This window comes from Oryzias latipes, chromosome 1, assembly GCF_053564925.1.
Source record: "Oryzias latipes strain Hd-rR chromosome 1, Olatipes_Hd-rR_3.1".
Lineage (NCBI taxonomy): Eukaryota > Metazoa > Chordata > Actinopteri > Beloniformes > Adrianichthyidae > Oryzias > Oryzias latipes.
In genome coordinates, this window is record NC_136237.1 from 18,411,210 (window position 1) to 18,432,597 (window position 21,388).

Here is a 21,388-nt window from a genome sequence, read left to right on the forward strand (position 1 = left end):
GACCCTTTTGTTGGAGGAAAACCACATGGACAGCAGTTCTTCTGTCTTGTCAGAAATATGGAGTCTACTTGTGGTGAGTTCAGATATATAAAAAAAACGATAAAGAAAACACATAAAATTAATCTAAATATTATAAGTCTCATTTAAACTGCTTTTGAATGCAATAACATTGCTAAATTGTTCTTCCTGTCACACCAGGTTCACCAGGACACATTTCTCTGCACAGTTTATAAAGAGTTAATAAAAATAAGTTCATGTGGACAAAAAAAGGGACACACCCCCAGCTTTATTACGATTATACTGTATCATTTAATACAGTTTTTTGTATTATTAATTAAGCTTGTTTTGTTATTTTGGAAAGCACCAAGAGCACAAACTATATGGTTAGCAGGATAAAAAAGTCAATTTTAGAGCAGAGGATCAAATGGTGAGGGCTGCAAAAGGAAGAACACTGTGTGGTTTTTAAGGGGAAGTTGAAACAAGCTTTGAGAGCTTACAGGAGGTTCTTTAAGATGATTGGACAGCTACAGCTAAGGTGATCATGGAGACCGGGACAAAGGTGGTGTGCCATCTACAATGAAGAAAGCAGAGGAGGAGACTTTGTGGTGGATTAAAGTTCAGGAATGAGTAAAGACGAAAGGATTGGCTCTGAAAAATTGGATGCCAAGAGGACAGAAGAAAGGAGTACATAGAAATGCAGCACAAGGTGAAGGTGGAAAAGGCCAAACAAAGGGCCTATGAGGATAAAACGTGGGAAAAAAAGATTGTACAGATATGCAGCAAGAACTGAAATGTGGTGATGAGTCCCACAAGTGTGATGGAAAGACGGAAGGAGAACTTAGAGGAAGCTGATAAAATTAAATGATAAATGTTAGTAATAGAGATTGCAGTGAAGTTTCTGACTAGGCTGTTTAACAAGATATCTGTAAGTGAGAAGATGCCTAAAAATGTCCGTTTTCTCTTGGAGAGATTCAGATGGATATGATCATGAATGAATCCAGCACATGTTAGATGTTTTGGACAGGGAAGCAGATTGAGAGGGTCTGGATTTGTTTAAAGGATAGACAGTGATTATGTTGATAAAAAGATGCTGAGGTTGTAGCTACTCACAACGAGATCCATAGAATGACTAAAGACTAGACGTGTAGTAAAAGAAGACATGAGAGTGGTTGGTGTGACTAAGGAGGATGCAGAGGAGATGGAGGAGGATTTGCTGCGGGAACCCCTGAAGTGAGCAACAAAGAAGACTGTGAAAACAACCTCTAGGTGTTCCTCTGGATTCACAGACCAACATTTTGTGTTGTGGCACCATTCTCAAATCTGGCTCCAACCAGAGAAAGGAATGCATCAATTTCACTTGAGGGGTCAGATGTAGATTCCCTGATGGTCACAATCACCCCTCTGGCCTTCATTTGTCCATCAAAGATTTAAACTCAACGGCAAAAAACGACATGGCTGCTTTTCTTTCAGTGTCCACGTGGGGGCAATGTGGTCTAATCAAACTGCCATTTCCCACATAACAAATTACAGTTAAGCTTCTTTGTCCTCCTGTTGGGCATATATTCATATATTGTCCATGCCAAAGCTGGGTAAGTTAATGTTACCTCAAAGTTTCAAATGTTTTGTGTGTATTTTTCTTTTTGTAAAACAATAGAAAATTTAAAAATGTGTTTTTAGTTCATTGTTTGGCATTGTGATTAAAAAAAGGATAATCTGTGGAATTGCTTTTAAATAATGAAAAAAGTGTTCCACTCATTTACTATTTCTTTGTTTCTTCTGAAAACTAAACCTAAAAAACTAAATGTAATCAGTGTAATTTCTACATGAGTCAAAGCAGTGGTCTGCAACTTTTAACACTAAAAGAGCCATTTGGTCCAGTTTCTCACAGACCAAAAGCCAGCCAGAGCTGCAAAGTGCCACTTATCCATTTAGAAAAATACTTTATTTATGATTTTGTGACTATCAAACCATTCATTTATAACATTCAAATGTTTGCACCAGTTGAATTATGCATTTTATAGTTATCTTTACAATAATTTAAACTTACAGTAACGTACAGTATTCATTAAACTTATATTACTTTTGACAGCAACAGAAGTTCCTTTGAAAATAAAATACAGCTTGTGTGAAAAAGGATCCTATTTATCACAAGCTGCAGCAGATTTACTTGAATAAAAAATGTAAGACAGCCAAATCAAATATGGACCTTTCCATCATTGTGACTTCAGTGCACCTTTATCCTTTTTCTCCTTGTACATTAAATATAAATATGACAACATTAGTGTGGAGTCATAATTCAAAAATTATTAGAATAAGCTCTAAGCTTATTCTAATAATAATAAACCAATGTGATGGATTAAGTTTGCTTAGTTATCTGACATGATAGAAATCCAAACATAACTGACCAACTTATTAACTAAAACAAAATAACCAAAACTACAAAAATAAAACCCACTATCTATTCAAATTGTTTATGTTTTTCTTCAAAGCCAAAGAGCCATAATGTAGGCATAAAGGAGCCAGATGTTGCTCCGGAGCTTCAGGTTGCAGACCCCAAAGTTAAAGAATTCACCACTAGTATTCTGTCAATTAAATATATGTAAACACTTTTGATTCCATTGATTCTTCTGAGTTTATCATTCAGTTTAAGTTTTCATCTCGGCCAGTTAGGGCAGTGGTTCTCAAACTTTTCCTCTTGTTCCCCCCTTTGGAGGAGGAGACCCCCCCCCTCTCCACACACACACAGACACACACACCGAAAACGGTGACAAAATAAGCCAAATATGTTCAACTTTAATACCATATCAAAATCTTAAACATTCCTGCTGCTACAGACTAGAACAAATTAAATAAAGGATCATTCACTTAGTAAGAACAATAACATTGAACCTATATGTGCAAAAAGAAACAAAGTTGTGTTAACGGCTGCGATGTGTCTGCTTTGTGCTACACGTCTTTTAAAAAGGAGGTTGCGGGTTTTTAACTGCAACTCTCAAGTTATGCTCAATATTGAGCCTAGATCTGTTTTTTTGTTTTCAATGTGAAGTTTTCCACATTCTTTGTGTTTCTTGCAAGACAATCAAGTGATACTTGTTTTATGAAACTGACCAGTAGATTCTTCTGAGTTTATAGGAGGTGATTATGTGAGTTTTCAGCTCAGCCAGTTAGGGCAAAGAAAAGTCTGGTAGTGCAAAATTGATGGGTAATTTGATATTATTTTTTTCCTCTCTAATTCCAACTCATTCTGCAGATATATGTGGTCTACGCGAACACAGCTTTGAAAATGTTACCAGAAACATTTAAAGTCTCACTCTAATCATCTTTTCATCTATTTTCAAAGCATTCCTAGTGTTCTTAAAATTATGATTATGTTGCTTTCAGCCTAAATTAAAATAAAAACTGTCATTTTCTAACATGGTTTCTGCAGAGATGCAATGGTCAATTAGAAGTTCATCTCTGGGTTGTGCGCAGGACTGGAGGAGCAAGCCCGTCCCCCCCTTCCCGGAACACATCTTTTAAAACTCTCTCCCGCCAGCTTACAGCCCCTCACAACCCCAACCTAACGTTACAGGGGCAACAAAAATGACAAGCAATATTGTAGCAAACCGGTCATACAGTTTTGAGCCAGGTGCCAGCTTTGAAGAGGAAAAAAAAGACATACATGGATCTGTTTGTTAGCAGATGCACAATGACTCAAACAGCTGCTACATCCAGAAGTTCTCCGATGACACAGCCATTGTTGGACGCGTGTCAGAGGGAAATGATCTGGAATACAAGAAGGTGATCAAGGACTGTGGACTGGTGTGAACTCAATCACCTTGAATGAAAACTTTATTAATCCCAACAAGGAGAAACTCAGTTCCAGTACATCTCGATGAAGAAGGTCAGACAAACAGCAACACAGGATACACACACACACATCTCGAGAGGTTACTGAGGTCAATGCAGCCGAGCGCCTTAGATGACCTGCGCCGGCGCGCCTTTGTATAGCATGCAGATGGACCACGAAGAGGGCCGGGGGTTGGGTTTGGTGACAAAAAAAAAAGTCGTATCCCTACAATGTGTTGATACAAGAAAAAAACTACACCGTTTAAACACAAATAGCACATATTCAGACAAAGACACAGTACATGAGGCTCAGGGGGGAAACGGTGGTTTGACGGGAGTGGGGGGCCCCCCATGAGTCTGTCCATCAGGTGCAGCTCCGTGAGCCAGGCACATCTTCCGGGCAGCTCACAGAGGAGGTAGGGAGGGGGTTGGGAAGCCGAGGACAAGCAGGGAGGGGGTGAGTTGCAGTTATCAACCCTCAACCCTTCACATCAATGCAACCAAAACGAAGGAGATGGTGGTCGACTTCCGGAAAAAGGCTTCTCAGTCTCCTCCAGTGGCCATTCAGGGACTGGATATAGAGAGGGTGGATGTGTACAAGTACCTGGGTGTTCACATGAACAATAAACTGGACTGGTCAGATAACACAAGGGTCCTGCACAAGAAGGGCCAGAGTCGCCTCCACCTCCTGAGGAAGGACTGAGGTCCTTTGGTGTGTGCAGGCTACTACTCAAGACCATCCGTGAAACTGTCGTTGCATCAGCAACTTTCTATGCTGTGGTCTGCTGGTGTGGAGGAATTTGAATGAAAGGGACAAAATGAAACTGGACAAGCTGGTGAAGAGACCTAGCTCTGTCCTGGGCTGTCCCCTGGACTCAGTGGACTCTGTAGGTGAGAGGAGGATGCTGACCAAGCTGTCCAGCATCCGGAACAACCCCTCTCACAGTTTGTATGTAACGGTGAGGACCATGAGTAGCTCGTTCAGCCAAAGACTGCTGCACCACCAGTGCAAAAAGAAACGTTACCGGAGGTCCTTCGTCCCAACAGCAGTCAGACTATACAACAACATGGTCTAGGACTGCTGAAACCACTGCTGTTATTTAATTATTTAACTTGTTATTTATAAAGTGTACTTTTACTTCCACTTTCTATTATTACAATTTTATTCCTACTCATTACGACTTTGTCTAATGTTTATTTCTAACTGCTATATTTCTTGTTTTGGCTGCTGTGACAATTGAATTTCCCTCCGGGGTTTAATAAAGTCCTATCTTATCTTATCTTATCTTATCTTATCTTATCTTATCTTATCTTATCTTATCTTATCTTATCTTATCTTGTCTTGTCTTTTCAGAACAGTGCAGAGCAGGGAGCTTGTGGCCCTGCATATTGCATCTTCTACGTCACTGCAACAAGCTTTTTCCAAAAGCATTTCTTTTCATCTGCTCCTGATTCACAATAATTTGAATTCAAAAAATTCTCAGAAATGCCATTTTAAGATTAATTATCTGTATATGTCATCCAACATGAGAAACATGCCACAAGAACATGTTAAAAACATCAAAAACACGATTTTCAGTAAAGCGAGTCTTTAAAATGTATACCAGTGCAGCTTAAAAATTCTTTTTTAAGCTCTCCAAGTATCTCCAAGGGTGGGGTGCATTGCAAAAAAAAAAATGCAACCATTTCTCTGCAGCTCGCCTGCGTGTAGAGGGGCGTGTACTGACCTATAAGAAAAAAGCCTGTCCTGCTCCTGCAGCCCCAGAGAGGCAGAGAGGATTCTGAACATCATCTGTCAGAGCATCTCTCTGTCTGGTACTCTCCCCCACAGTCTGCTAACAAAGCCGGCCTCTTTCCCCGCTCATCTCATCATGTCTTCTAACAGCGCAGAGGGGGACATGCTGCAGATCCCTCTGGGACTCATCAACGGTGCGGGCAAGTATCTGACGGCGGAGATGTTCGGCTTCAAGATCAACGCCTCGGCCAGCAGCCTGAAGAAGAAGCAGACGTGGACTCTGGAGCAGACCGGGGAGGACGGCAGTGTGGTGTTCCTCCTTTCCCACCTGGGCCGCTATCTCGCCACGGACAAAGACGGCAACGTGACCGCCGACAGCGAGACGCGCGGCCGCGACTGTCGCTTCGTCATCACGGCGCACGAGGACGGGCGGTGGTCGCTGCAGTCCGAGCCCCACGGCCGCTTCCTCGGCGGCAGCGAGGACCGGATAACCTGCTTCGCTCAGAGCGCCTCTCCCACGGAGAGATGGAGCGTTCACCTGGCCGTGCACCCCCAGGTCAACCTGTACAGCTTTGCGCGCAAGCGCTACGCCCATCTGAGCGCGCCCGGAGAGGTGGCAATAGACCGGGACTTCCCCTGGGGGGTTGACTCCCTGGTGACCCTGGTCTACCGGGATCAGCGATACCACCTCGAGACCTCAGACAACCGCTTCCTGCGCAATGACGGCAGCCTGTCCACCAAGACGGACAAAGACACCGGCTACATGCTGGAGTTCCGCTCGGGGAAGGTGCTGTTCCGCGACTGCAACGGCCGCTACCTGGCCCCTTCAGGTCCCAGCGGAACAATGAAGTCTGGGAGAGGCAGCCGCGGGGGGAAGGATGAGCTGTTTAACCTGGAGCGCAGCCTGGCGCAGGTCGTGCTGACTGCGGGCAACGAGAGGAACGTCTCCACGAGGCAAGGTGAGGCTCTGCAGCCAAAAAAAAAGAGGGAGTGGCAGGGATATACTCCCAACCAAATCCATCGATTTGTTGCGTAACAGAAAGCATGATAAGCACATTGCATGTTCCCTTTTAGAGAAAATATGGCAGAGTTTAGCATAGATCCCACTTAATGCAATTCCTCTAACACCATGTGGTTTTCATTATCATGCTCTCTTACTCCCCCTCCGCTCCCCCTTTAGCCAGACTTTGGCTATCCTCCACATTTTTCTGCAGTAATGCTAACCCCTGAATGGTTTGTCCATGGTCACATTCCTTCCTTACTTTTTTTCATCTACGTAAAAGAAAGAAAAGACACAAAACTGGCTTGTTTTACATGAAAAAAGGAAGGACCGGAATGGATTGAATGATTGTGTCTTTGTGCATGATCACTGGAGTAAAGATAGAATGTATAATGAGGTCAGTGTCTTGTGACCAGCGTGCAGCTGCGATTCTGCAGGCCAACACAGACACGTGGCTTTGATTTAAAGACCAAAAATAGTGTTTTTGGTGTTTTTAACATGTTCTTGTGACATTTTTCTCATTACAGAGCAAAAAATAAAATTAGGCATAAAATTGCGTTTTTGAGTATTTCTTCAGATCGTTGTGAATGAGGAGCAGACAAAAAAGTTGGAAAAAAGTTTGTAGCTGTGACGTAGAACCTACAACAGCAAGCCACAAGCCCCCTTCTCTGCTCCATTCTCATGACTCCACCTAATGGCCGGATAGGCTGGGGTTGTGAGGGGCTGTAGGCTAGCGGGAGAGCATGTAACCGATGGATGATCAGAAGCAGCTTACTATGCGCCAATGGTCTTGCCCACCTACAACTCGGAGGTGAATTTCTAATGAACTACTGCCGCTCTGCTGAAAAGCGACACAGGTTTTTTCATTTAGGTTAAAAATGCCATAATCATGATTCATAGACTACTGGGAACACTTGTGATTAAAATGTAGCTTTTTTTATTATCTTGTTTTTTTTTGACAAAGCTAATGCAAATAGTACCCTCTCATGGAATTATGGCATTTAGCAGCTACTTTTATCCATAGCAAATAACAGGCTTTCAACGATTAGGTTTTCTCCCCAAGGACACAATGTCTTTCTAGTTTGGGAATTAAACCTGACAAAGATGACTGTCCGTTGCTCTGTAGTGATTTAGAAAACAGGAGATACCAGCAGTTAGAAGATTGTAGAGCAGGGGGGTCCAAACCTTTTGCAAAGAGGACCAGGTTGGGTGAGGTGAAAATGTGTGAGGGTCTGCATTCTTTGAACCCTTCATCATCATCATCATCATGAACCCTTATACAGCAATAATATTAAATGCAAATAAACTATTTAATGAACATTATTGGTTTTGCAGTGGGCTAGTTTTCATTTCTAGAACAGAAACAAAGAACAGAAACATTTTTAAATACATTTATACCCAAATTTCTGTGAATTTCATATTTGAAGATCAGAAAAAACACCAAGAAAAAGTCTCAAAAAACCTTTGTCAACATGAAATCTTGGTTTATACAAAATGCTACACATTATTCACGAATATTCACTTCTACATTTCATTCATGTGAACAAGAAAGTAACACAGTTATCTTATTGAGACTACAAACCACTGTGGTTTTGATCACAGAAACAAATAAATGTGTTTTCCTCATTTGACCTTTACGGCTCTGAAGGTCATGTTGCCTCAGGTTTAAACAGCGTAATGTAATTTAGTAATTCACAATTAAGAAATTGTACACAGAGCTTTATGACTGGAGCCTGCAGGTTGGTAGAAATTTGAATGGGCCAGACTTTGGACATGTCAGATGTAGAGTGAAAATCATCATCCTACACTGTAGACTGCTAATCAAACATAATTAATGTTCTTTTTTGGTCATAATTCATGTCTCCAACAACTCTGCAAATGAGATTTGTGCAGTTTGGATTTATGGTGGCACAGTGGTCTTGGAGTCAATTTAAAGTTAAGCCCATCAATCCAATGACATTGTAGCATTTTCATTTCAAAAGCCAATTTCATCTGGAAGTAAACTGGCCGATTAGATTGATATAGACACTGCAGGCCTTGTAGCATTCAGAGTTTACAGGTGGACCCACACCTTACAAACCTCATCTGTCATTTCTGTCTCACAACCAGTAACAAGAGACAGAACTCTTCAGGCTTTCAACTCTGGCTACTTTTAAAAAAAAGAGAGGCTAATTAGACAGCTAACAACACCCACTAATTTGTCTCTCCTGATACTGTTCCCTTAGCAACTGCCCCACCGGTTCTACAGCAGAGAGAGAAATCACACACCACTACAAGCCCCTATGAGCCATTCAGAACAGAAAAGTCAGAGTACCTCCCAGTGCAATACTAAACAGAGGAAAATGGGATCCCAATGAGTACCCCCCATCTGATTCCCTGCATACCTGGTGTTTTCTCAAACAGTTTCACACCAAGATTTGATATACTGTATTTAAACCCCTCTGACTCAGTGAGAAAAAACTTTTTTCCTTCTTCAACAACTCATCCTCTGATACTGCTTTACCAACCTGGCTAGATCTAATGGATGAGCCAGGTTGATTGGTCAGGAGGTCCTTAAATACTGGAAGAAACCAATTGCAATATCAGGAAACTCTTAAGATCTGATCCACTCCTATATTAGCCTTGTAAGCTGTATACAGCTTAGTCTTTTTATGGATGTGCCTGCCCACTCTCTATGTGGTATCCCAGATAACGTAAATCAAAAGAAGTTATAGAGTTGGTTATAAGTATTGATAATGATGAAGATTTAGCTAGCAGCAAAGTCTACCTCATTTTACTCAACTCTAATTTAGATTGCTTCATAAAAGTTCATTTCTTGCATTCTGGAAACCTTTAGATAGGGTTTAGGGAAGAAAAACCGTATCCGTGTTAAGGAATTTGGCTCCTACACCCCCTTCTCATCTCTGTTACCACATCAGAATGCGATGAAGGGGCAATTGATTGTTGCCACTACTGTTACTTTGAGAAGACATGTTCCTGTCACTTCTGAATCACCTTTAGAATTTAATATTTGTTTGAAAAAAAAACTACAAGCGCTCAGTTCCATTGTCAAAAACTGTTCCACCTGTGCTTTTTTTATTAGATCACTGACTCGTAAAGAATTGATTAAATTCTATCTTTAAAATGGTGTTTTAGTTTTAAGACAAACTCAATCTAGAATTTGCTTTGGGTAAACAATCATATATCCAACCATGTGGTCACTCCACTTACCCTTTGGTGTACAGATAATAGGTGCTGGTCATAGCAGTCTTGAAACTTAAAAGCTTCCAGAAGCTTTTCCAGTGTGTCTACAAGAACCAGTAGTTACGTACTGGTCCTCATAAATTATGCAAAAACTATATCCCATTTGGCTTTGATAATAAATCCTTCCAAGTACTCTCCTATGACACCTCCATTAAAGGGATGCAAAGACACTCTTGAGGCTGACAGTGGGTCAATCATTCAGAGTTAAATGCCAAACCAATAAAACAGTCATTTTTTGTAAAAAAAAAAAAAAAACAACCAAAAGAAAGTTCACATAATATGAGAAAATGTAATTTGGCACTGAACACTGTATAAGAGAACTGGACTGAGCGAGCCTTCCCTCGCATTACAAATAGGAAAAACCCGGTGGCTCCCAGAAGCCAAAATCCCATAGATTTCTATCGAGAAATAAACCTCTAATTACCCGATCATTCTATGTCAGAATAACCACTGTTGTGCTGAGACCCTTTTTTTAACATGTTCTTGATTATCTTAATTTTTTCATGATATTTCTTGCCTTATTGAAAGTTTTTCAAGTTATAAACTAGCCAATCAGATGCCTTAGTAAAAGCTTGTGGTGCCCGCTGGCCCCAGCCTCAAATGTTCGAGATGTTTGATTGGCAGATTCTCCTCAGTCCGCTTTCAGTGGTAGGAGTTGGGACTTTGTAAAAGCTTACTCTTGATTAGCGACAGTAGTTGTCATAGAAACGTTGATTCGGACTGACTCAGACCAATCACTGTTTATTTACGTCATCTTGCTCCAAAATGACGATGTGCGTCTTATTGAAAAATGGTGAGTGAATTAGCCGTATTTCACTGGAGCCAGACATAAGGCATTTTCTATGGGTGACATCACACCAGATCTAGTCCAGATCTATTATACAGTCAATGCCACCGAATTCCAGTAAAGTGAATGGAGAGCACTTTTTAAAAAAGCCTTTCTGGATAATAATATGCAATACAACATATTTTTAAATAAGTGAAACATGTGATATGCATAGTTTCTGAATTAAGCTTCCCCTTCTGGAATTTGACACAAGCCACAAATGACCAGATACTGAAATTCTTCCAAAGGCCAACGGAGGTAGGTTTCAGAAAGGAGCAACAGCTTTTTAAGGGTTTTTTACAGCTCAAATCTGCACGTAAGGTGTGTGGTTTTTTGATTGGTTGGGGCTTGATCAATGTATAATTTCAAAAGAGATTCCAATTTTGCTTTGCCTTTGCCAAAAACTTGGAAAGTTGCTGAATTGGTCAAAGACAACTCTTTCAGGTCCCCATCTAAATCTGTGATTGATTACTTTGCATCACCCCATTACCAAGCACAATATACATCACACATTCATCTAAAAAACAGAAGAATTTTTAAATTAATTAAGTTACAATTTCTTGACAAATCTTTATCAGATGAGATTTAATTGCATGCATTTCTGTTACATTTGTAACTCCCAGTGGAAAGTGAAATGTGACTGCAGACTCATTTTTCAGGCATGGATCTGTCTGCTAATCAGGATGAGGAAGGTGACCAAGAAGTCTTCCAGTTGGAGATGAGCCGTGATGACAGGAAGTGTGCCTTTAAAACTGCTGCTGGAAAATACTGGACACTGACAGTAACTGGAGGACTGCAGTGCACTGCCTCCACCAAGTAACCTTCTAATGATTTTCACACTCTGTAAAAGGTTTTCTGTCTCTGACCATACTCATTACGTTTGTGTTGAATGGCTGTTTTTCCCAGGTCTGCCAACAGTTACTTTGATCTGGCGTGGCGTGATGGTCGGGTGTGCATTCGTGCAGCCAATGGCAAGTATGTGACAGCAAAGAAGAACGGGCAGTTGGCTGCTACCGTTGACAATGCAGGTCAGTCATCTTTCTGACATTTTTAAAAGTTTAAAAGGATTTTATTTTTTTGTGGCCTGAAAGCCTGAAATGGGCTTTTTATCTTTGCCTCAAGATTCTCTAGAATGCATACATTGCTTAACTTGTTTCTCAGGGGAGGCTGAACAGTTCCTGATGAAGCTAATTAACCGTCCAATCATCGTCCTCCGTGGAGAGCATGGTTTCATTGGGGCGCGTAAACCTGGATTGCCAACACTGGACTCCAATAGAGCATCCTATGATGTTTTCCAACTAGAGTTTCATAATGGTGCTTATTCTTTCAAAGGTCAGTTGTCATGTTAGTCACATAATTACAGAGGAGAAAATTGCCTATAGCTGTTGTGCTGTTCTTTATAGTCAAATTCACATGATGCCCTGCTGGTCGGGACTTTTCAGAATAAATCAAACCTATTGATTCTGTAGGCAAGTGTTTGGCAACTTTATTAAAGACCCACTCCGGTCATCTTTTGATCTATTGTAAAAGTGTTCCCAGTGGTCTTTTAATTAAGATTATGCTGTTTTTAGCCCAAATCTAAAAACTGGTCATTTTTTAGGAAAGGTTCTGCAGAGCAGCAGTAGTTCATTAGAAATTCATCTTGTAGTTGTGGGCAGGACTATTGGCGTGGAGCAACCCTATCCACCCCACTTCCCGTCCCCCATAACTGGGCTATCTGTTTACTTGCTCTCCAGTTAGCTTACAGCCCCTCACACCCTTAACCTAACATTATCAGTGCATCAAAAATGGAGAGCAATATTGGCGCTATACAGTTGTACAGTTTTGAGCCAGATGCCAGGTCAGACGAGGAAAACAAACATTGCTGCCTTCTGTTATAAAATTCAATTTCCATTGAAAAAATGTATTTATTTTAGAAACCTGGGAATTCAACTTTAAATAGAAATAGAAAGTTAATTAAACATTTTAAATATATGGTCCATGATGTAATATACCCAGCTCTTTTTACAACAATCACAGTGTGAAAACGATTTCATTGTTTAAACTGGGAATTTCTTTAACTGGAATTGCCATGAAAGCAGTTTTTAATGAGAATGTCTCTCCCAACTTTTTCATATTGCAAAACTTGTGTTAAGTTAAACATGTTAAAATGTGTAATAGTCAAGGCATTTGAATGGAAAATGACTGGCTCACATAACAGATACAATGAAAACCATTTTTTTATCCAGATTCCCAGGGCAAATACTGGTGTATTGGAGACGACACAGCCATTGTGTGCAACAGCTCCACACCTGTTCAGTTCCTGCTTGAATTCTGTGATCCAAACAAGATGGCCATCAGGGTTGTTGGGGGAAAATACCTAAAAGGTGACCATGCTGGAGCCCTGAAGGCCAGTGCAGACTCCCTGGATAGTGCATCTCTGTGGGAATACTGAGAAAAACATTCCCATTTTTTTTGGCACAACGCTACAAACTATTTAGAGATACCATTGGCAGCCTTTTTTGCTGTTGTACTTGCTTTGTTTATTCTTCTATTTTGCATATGTATGTGTGGAATTTATGTGAATGGCTGAATGAAGGATTATGAAAATTGATATTCTAGCACAAAGGTATGGCATTTTTTTCTACCTGTGAACTTGTTGTTGGGCTTTTTACTTTTTACAGTGCATTGTCGATCTCCCCAGTCAAATACAGTCATTTATTGTGCCTATCTACCTATGGTAACTATTGGTATGACAGACATTTTACTGGAACTTACATTATCTAAGTATGTGATGCTTAATGTCCCACTTGTATGTGCTGCTTTTATCTCCTGCTTTCTTTTAAACCACTGAAACGCACACCAGATGGAAGGATGTTGCTGATTTACATTCCTCTGCTGTAAATATCGCTTTCATTTTTGCTAGATGATTCACAAAATGGTAATTGTGGAAATAGGATATGACTGGAAGATATAATGTTTTTCTGTCATGCACACTCAAATATCCTGCAAGATAACACAAAGCAAAAGGCTTTCTTGGATGTAAAACCCACTGAAAATCTTTGTCTTTAAACAAATGTCAGAACTTCAACAATTCTTTGAGGTCTTCAGTGATGGTGATAGAAATGAGCTTTAAAGAAATTACACATTTAGTTCCGAAGCTTGCAATTAAGAGATTATCATTTTGGGTAAGGCGTACACACAAACAGTCCAACTGTTCAGTGCAATAATCAATTATTCAGTGTATTTAAACATAAGTGAAAGCACACGATTCTCATGAAACGCCTTATTTATCCTGGGTGCTGCTGCTGGTGTGTGAACATGATAGTAGAGTCCTCTCTTTTGCTGACACGTTGGCTGTGCCTTTCACAGAGCATCCATGTTCTTCTCTTGTGCTCCTTCATTTGAAATAAGTGAATAAAATGTCCAATGAAGTTCTCAGTCTGACCTTCCTTGTTTTAGATTTTCTGTCACATGAAGGTTTTTCTTGCCCCTAATCTGAATTTTGAGGTTGACGTTATAATGTTTAGTTATCCAAAATTGGATCTTGGAGACAACACATTTTAGACCAGTTAATGGATTTGAAAAGGATTTCTCTTTAAAAGCTAAACAAATGTTTGAAATAATCTGAGTTCTTGGCTTATTATTTTAAATAGATTCTGGTTATATTACTGTTCTTAGGGTACTAGAGACATGCCAAAACATTACAAGGAAAGTTGAGATGTAGAAACCATAAAAAAATACATTATTGAACATTTAGTATCTGTTTGAGATTATACTATGATTCCTATCATAGGAGCCATTTTGTTCAGATTTAAAAAAAATCAGTGTCATGGTTTAGTTCATACTGCAGTGTGTGGGAGAAGAGAAAAGAGCCTACATCAAGTCCCCTTTGAGATCTCACTGAGCCAAAAATGCATGAGAGGATGAAAGAAAAGGTAGCCTACTCCACTTTCTCCGAGCCTCAGCAGACAGAACCACATTTTTCTCATCTATAAGATGAGAAACACTTTAAATGGGTTATTTCATGTGCTAAACTCAGCATGTCCTGATATTAGCACACAGAAACCTGTCTTGGTCTGTACAAATGCGTGTTGCCATGGTAACCCAAAGCAAAAAGGATGCTGGAGGAGAGTGCATGTTCAGAGATCTGCCAGATAGAAACAAATCAATATCCCCAATAACCTTGCACAATTCAAACCGTCATAAATGTCCAGTATGGATTTTTTGAGCACTGCAACTAGAGGAAATTGAGTAAATAAAAGCCTGAACATGGACACTGATATGTGATATTCTCTGAGTGAACCCAAGCATTCCTGTGTGCTCACCTTAATCAAATAAAACTGTCCTTGTTTGGCAGTGTGTTTGTGTTTTTGTTGCATGTAACATCTTTAGCTCAAGTCAAGTCAAATCTGCAAGAAAAGTAAACACACAGCAAGGAATCAGAGTGCAGCAGCATGTAGGGGTGGAGATGGAAATTACAACATTTATAAACGGCTACAACAAAGACAAGTACATGAATTACAAGGCACAAAAGCTTTTGTCCAAAAGATAAAAAAAGGAAAACTTTAGTTAGAAGCTTTGGAGAAGTTTGAAATATTATTCTAGCCCACAGGCAGAGCTCAAATAAAAACATGTGGCTCTTGAATAAGTAATGCTACCTCCAAACTACTGAACTGTATTCCTTTACAACCTCTGATGGTTTATAAACGGTGTGTTTGTAGCCTTAGGATGCACCGGTGCAAGCAAGTCCCCGCAGTCTTCAGGTAAGCATCCCCTCAACAAGCTGTGTTTTGAGTTAGTGTCCCATAACCATTCCCCCTTTACACTCTTAACCCAAATTAATTTACCACAAAATGTTGATCAGCCAGCAACCAGCAATCTATTAACTGGTTACCCCAACTACCATGCAGTGGTGGATAAAGAAAAAAAGAAATGAAAACCTTAGGGGAAAAACAACTTTTTTTTTTTTTTTTAGCTTGGCATGTTGAAACCAAACAGTACAGTCAATATCCAAATGTAAAAAATTGGGAATCTTCATGTATTCTGGAGTTATTATTTAAGTATAGGCATCAACAGGTTAACCATCATGATCAGAAAGTGAAAGTCCTTAATTTCATCATGTTAACATCTTGTCAAATAAACAATAATCTTGGTATCACAAAAACGATGTGACTTTTTTTTAGTGTGGCAAGACAGATTAAACCATTACTGCAGGTTTACTTTCTCATATTGCTTTTGTTACACTATATTTTACTGCTTCTCACCATTTTATGCTTTCCAGCATAAATAATCTTTCAAGTTAAACCCTGAGGCTTTTTTGCTCAAAATCCTTTTTGAATTTCAACCAATCTAGAGTGAAAAATATCCTCCTCACTACCGGCAATAAAAACTTGTCCCCATAGTGGACATTTCTAGACCTGAAAATTATTCAACCACTGCAATTACTGAATGAACTCCTTTTGGTATCTACAGAGGGCATTTGTGGCTTTTCAATGATTACAATGATACACTTAGAATGCCGATAGCACTGTCTGAGAATTTGGTTTGAAACAGTATTTAATGGTTGTTCTAACAGAGTAGAAATTAAAAGAAAACATGAGAAGAAAGCAAACACTCACATGTTTCTCAATTTATGAAAAGTTGAAAGTTTTTCAAGGAAGTGTGGCGCAAGATGAGTGTACACAGTCAGCATGGCAATCAATAAAAATAAAAGTGTATAACCTGAACCAACAATGTCTGTCAATAAAAATCCATCCAAAAAGTGAAAATGACAAATTCATAAAAAACTCATAGTCTAACAAAGATTAAATAAACTTCATATGATCCTCTGCATTCATGTAATATTAGTGTTCAACTAATAACATGAACCTAAATGATCGATATTGGATCAGGAGTGGCCATAATTCGGATAACGCTAATAACAAAACACTTTCGAAATTAAATCCTTTTCCCGACTACATTTCCCATCCGTCTTTCTCGAGGAAACAAAAACAGCCTTTCAGCCAATCAGATTGTTGGAGGCCTTCTACTCTACTCCTGATTGGCTATTTTTGTACACATGTTCCCAAGATGCTTTGCTGTGACGCTGTGGAATTCAAATCTAGCAGACCAATCAACGATCGCCAAAACGACCGAGCCAGCATTTTAAATTTGTACGAGACACTTGTTATCGAAAAGGCAGAACGGGACAAGGCAACCGCTGCCGGGGAAGTCTGCGCAAGAATTCTGCCTCCGGTTTTTTTTTTAATTAATTTATTTAATCTTGGGACCTGTCGGCCTTTAAATGTTAGTCAACGTTTGCGGTTTAGATCGTTTGTTAGTATTTGCTGTAAATTGAGGCGTAGAAAAAGTTAGCTTCGAAGGCTAAACTAACGTCGGTTGAGTTGGAGGGTTAAACAACACTTTAGCCCTTGTTTAATAACTTTTGCGTTTCGACTTCTTTGGAGTTTTATTAACGCGGAAAGAGCACTTTTAAAGTACACCATGAGTGCTGCTATCGCAAAGCCGGCGCAGCCGTCCGGACACGTCGACCCAAAATCGGCTCCTCTGAAAGAAATCCCAGAGGTTTTGGTGGATCCCCGCACCCTGAGGAGATACTCCAAGGGCAGGTTCCTCGGCAAGGGGGGCTTCGCCAAATGCTTCGAAATTACAGACATGGAGACCAAGCAGGTTTTCGCTGGCAAAATAGTGCCCAAGTCGTTGATCCTGAAGCAGCACCAAAGGGAGAAGATGAGCTCGGAAATCTCCATTCACAAGAGCCTCAATCATGCTAACATCGTGGGCTTCCACGGCTTCTTTGAGGACGACGACTTTGTCTATGTGGTCCTGGAGATCTGCAGGAGAAGGGTGAGGATTTTGGGAACTCTAAATGAAAATACATGAAGGCCAACGGTTAACAATGTGGCCTCTTCCGTTACCCCCCCCCCCCCCCCCTCCTTTGGCATAGTGCTGGGAGACTCAAATCCCCTGATCACTGCTTTAAATCACTGTTACTTATCCTAAACCAGTAACTTTTTGTAATTTAAAACTATAGAGATATCTAAATTCTTTTTCCCCTTTGTGTTGTTCCACGTGTTGTTTTTAACACTTCTTGAGGTGCCACTTCACTTCATCCAGCTTGTTCATGCTCTCCCAGCCTCCATTTTCCTCCACTGAGTTCAGCCGCTCACCAGAACTGTTGTCCTTTTTCAAGTCCCTGTTGGAGTTGCACAAGCGCAGGAAGGCGGTCACGGAGCCGGAGGCTCGCTACTACATGACCCAGCTGCTGAAAGGGGTCCATTATCTGCACAGCAACAAGGTCATCCACAGAGACCTGAAACTGGGGAACATCTTCCTCAACGACGACATGGAAGTCAAGATAGGTATGGAGAGCAGGAAACCTGTCGGTGTAGTGACAAAGAAACGGGCACACCCATGTTCTTGATATGCTCCCATAACTTCCTTGTTGAGAACTTCCAGCTCCAATTTGTTAACACCCATATTTGGCTTCTTAATATCCTTTACTCAGATTAAACGCTGATCATTTCTTTCTTTCCTTTTTTGCTAGGTGACTTTGGTTTGGCCACAAAGATTGAGTTTGATGGTGAACGGAAGAAGACCTTGTGTGGAACGCCCAACTATATCGCTCCGGAAGTGCTGTGCAAGAAAGGCCACAGCTATGAAGTGGATGTCTGGTCACTTGGGTGCATATTGTAAGTGTGTAAACCCACAGTGGAGTGGGGAAGAGTGTCATTCCACAGGATTCTGGATACTCAACTTCCTTCCTGTATCCTCTCATAGGTACACTTTGTTAGTCGGCAAGCCTCCGTTTGAAACCTCATGCCTGAAAGACACATACAACCGGATCAAGAAGAACAATTACACCATCCCCTGGGTGAGAAGAGCTGACGTTAATCCCTAAATGTACGTAATAGTTGGTGAAAGAAAATCTTAAGTTTACCGTCACTTCACTTGAATGCTGCAGCAAATCAACCCGTCAGCCTCGGCTCTCATCAAGAGGATGCTGCATGCCGATCCTGCCCAGAGGCCCACCATCACTGACCTGCAGACGGATGAGTTCTTCACATCGGGATACGTCCCCCTGCGGCTGCCCACCACTTGTCTCACTGTGCCCCCGCGGTTCTCCATTGCCCCCTCCATGGCTGCAGAGCTCAGCCAGAGGCGCCCCCTGACTGCCATAAACAACAAAGGTAACAAACCCAACAATTGCCCAAAACTGGTGCACTGATAATGAAAGTCTGCAGTTAATCAACAGTGATATTGATGGAGGTTTTTTTTATATATTTTTTTTCTCAGCCGGCACAGAGAAGGTGGACATGAAAGACGAGCCTGCTCCACTGTGAGACATCACACTAAGGTCTAAAACATGCGTCGTAGTTTGATCAAAAATGATAAATGGGAATTTTGTGTGCAGAGAGGCGGAGCCAGAAGAATGTTACCTGAAGGACATGCTGCAGCAGCTCAACAGCATCATCTCTGCCAAGCCTTCAGAGAAGGCGGTCATTCGGCAAGGTGAGAGCAGCCGCCTGCAGGAACTACCTAAACTTTCTGCAGTTTTAGTCAGTCCTTCTTACAGAAAACCCCTTGTCTTTGATTTCAGAGGAAGCAGAGGATCCTGCGTGTATTCCCATCTTTTGGATCAGTAAATGGGTCGACTACTCTGACAAATATGGATTAGGTAAATTCTAAATCTTAGGACAGGTTTGCCTTTTATTGTCTTGCTTTTAATGGAGAATTAAGGGTGTGCTGTAAATTGCTTTCGCAGGATACCAGCTTTGTGACAACAGTGTTGGTGTTCTATTCAACGATTTCACCCGACTCATCATGTATGCTGATGGCGACAGTCTGCAGTACATTGACAAGAAGGCTGCTGAGTCCTATTTAAGCGTTCGCTCATTCCCTGCTTCTCTCAACAAAAAGGTTGGTGGATGAAGCTAATTCTGTTTGTTGCTTTGTTCAGGTAATTCTGAAAGAAGACAGAATAACCTGTCTTCTTTCACGTTATTGTTTTTTTTAGAGCCCTGGATATGACATCAAAAAATGAATTGTTCCCTCAAATTAATAATTTGTGGCCATAAATTATTATTTTGAGCACACAAATACTACATTGCGGACATAAAAATGCTAGTTTTTGTCCACAAAGTTGTATTTTGTGTGCAAAAGGTGTTACGTCATGTAATGTCCAGGGCTCTGTATTTTTTCCTCTGCTAGTAGAGTACCATGAGTATTTTTCCTGTCCTGCAGATTACATTACTGAAATATTTCCGCAACTACATGAGTGAGCATCTCCTGAAAGCTGGTGCCAACATTGCGCGCCGTGAAGGTGATGAACTGGCCCGGCTGCCTTACCTCTGCCTCTGGTTTCGAACCAAGAGCGCCATCATCCTGCACCTCAGCAATGGAACGGTTCAGATCAACTTCTTCCAGGTAAGACGCCATAGTCCATCGCTCGCACCACGAATAGTGACGTTTCCTAATGAATTGCTTGAATGCAATCTGTAATTGTTGTAATCTGTGTTCATCAGGACCACACTAAGCTGATTCTGTGTCCACTGATGGCCGCGGTGACCTACATCAACGAGAAGCGAGACTTCCGCACCTACAAGCTCTCCCTGCTGGAGGAGTTTGGTTGTAGCAAAGAACTAGCCAGTCGCATGCGTTACGCCAAACTCATGGTGGAGAAGCTGCTAGAAACCAAACCAACGCCCGCTGCTCATTAGGTCCCCTGCATGATCGGTCAAATCTGCCTCCCTCAGAGCAGCACCAGTTCATTTTATTTACAGCTTTATTTTAAGACCTTGAAATTCACCACGGACTTCGTTTTTTATTATGAATATGGATTGTCAACCTCTAAAAATGTGTTAATAAAAAGTTTGACTCTTTTAACAAAGCCCTTGGTGCCTCTACTGACATCTGCTGGATCATTGCAGCATAGCAGAACCGGGACAGTCGTCAGTCCTAAGGGCAATCTTGAAAGTTATTTTGTTTACAAGTTACCATAAAGTTGAGCATCGTTTTTAAATATTTTCTGTCTACTTTTTTGCAATTGGAAAAGTTGTCTTTGATCTTAAGGCTGTGAGGAAAAAGTATGTGATGACTGAGATTCAGCCTGGTTGTACAGGTGTGTTAAACGATCCTGGTTGAATTTGTATGTTTTTATCTCTTGTCTGAAGAAGTGGACCATGTTAATGTCTTCATCATGTACATTGTTCCTGCAGTTTCCCTTCTTTTTAAATGTTCTAGTTCTTTTGTTCTACAGAATATACAAACTTGTACATAATACTGATTACACAGACGTCTCTACATGGTGTAATGTTTCCTAAGATTAAATAAAGATTTTCTTGATTTAGGCACTACTAAGGCTATGGTTCATTAGTCTCAAAGTATCTTTTGATCTGTTGTAAAATAGTTTCCACTGATCTTTTGTTTGATTACCAAAAAACCTGTAGTTTTCTAGCACATAGTTTCTGTAGAGCGGCAGGAGTTAATAAGAAATTTGCTTCTGATTTGTGGGCGGGACTATTGGCACTCCCACCAGCTATCAGCTCCCCAAACTAAAGATTAGTGGTGAAACAAAATTGATGAGCAATATTGGAATTATCTGGCCGTATAGTCTTGATCCAGATGCCAGCTCAGACGAGGAAAACAGACGTACACGGATCCATTTGTCTGCAGGTGGATGCATCAGAATGGAGCTTGTGACCCTTCCAGTGTACTTTGATTGTAAGTGAGCTCTTTTTGATTGTTCATGTGCTTCTAATTCATAACAATTTGA

General features: G+C 40.8%; 2 protein-coding genes across 2 annotated transcripts; both read left to right on the forward strand.

The window, feature by feature from the left end:
* Positions 1-3,810: 3,810 nt before the first annotated feature.
* On the forward strand, positions 3,811-14,045 carry LOC101170402 (fascin). The gene is made up of 5 exons (XM_004065984.5): positions 3,811-6,522; positions 11,292-11,448; positions 11,539-11,660; positions 11,794-11,964; positions 12,861-14,045. Exons 1-5 carry the CDS (start codon positions 5,700-5,702, stop codon positions 13,064-13,066), a joined length of 1,479 nt encoding a protein of 492 aa, XP_004066032.1. The 5' UTR covers positions 3,811-5,699; the 3' UTR covers positions 13,067-14,045.
* A 2,645-nt stretch (positions 14,046-16,690) lies between these two features.
* Positions 16,691-20,969, forward strand: plk1 (polo-like kinase 1 (Drosophila)). The gene is made up of 11 exons (XM_004065983.5): positions 16,691-17,460; positions 17,807-17,975; positions 18,161-18,305; positions 18,394-18,487; positions 18,578-18,803; positions 18,910-18,952; positions 19,028-19,125; positions 19,214-19,291; positions 19,379-19,533; positions 19,858-20,040; positions 20,139-20,969. Exons 1-11 carry the CDS (start codon positions 17,098-17,100, stop codon positions 20,331-20,333), a joined length of 1,749 nt encoding a protein of 582 aa, XP_004066031.1. The 5' UTR covers positions 16,691-17,097; the 3' UTR covers positions 20,334-20,969.
* The last annotated feature ends 419 nt before the right edge of the window (positions 20,970-21,388 follow it).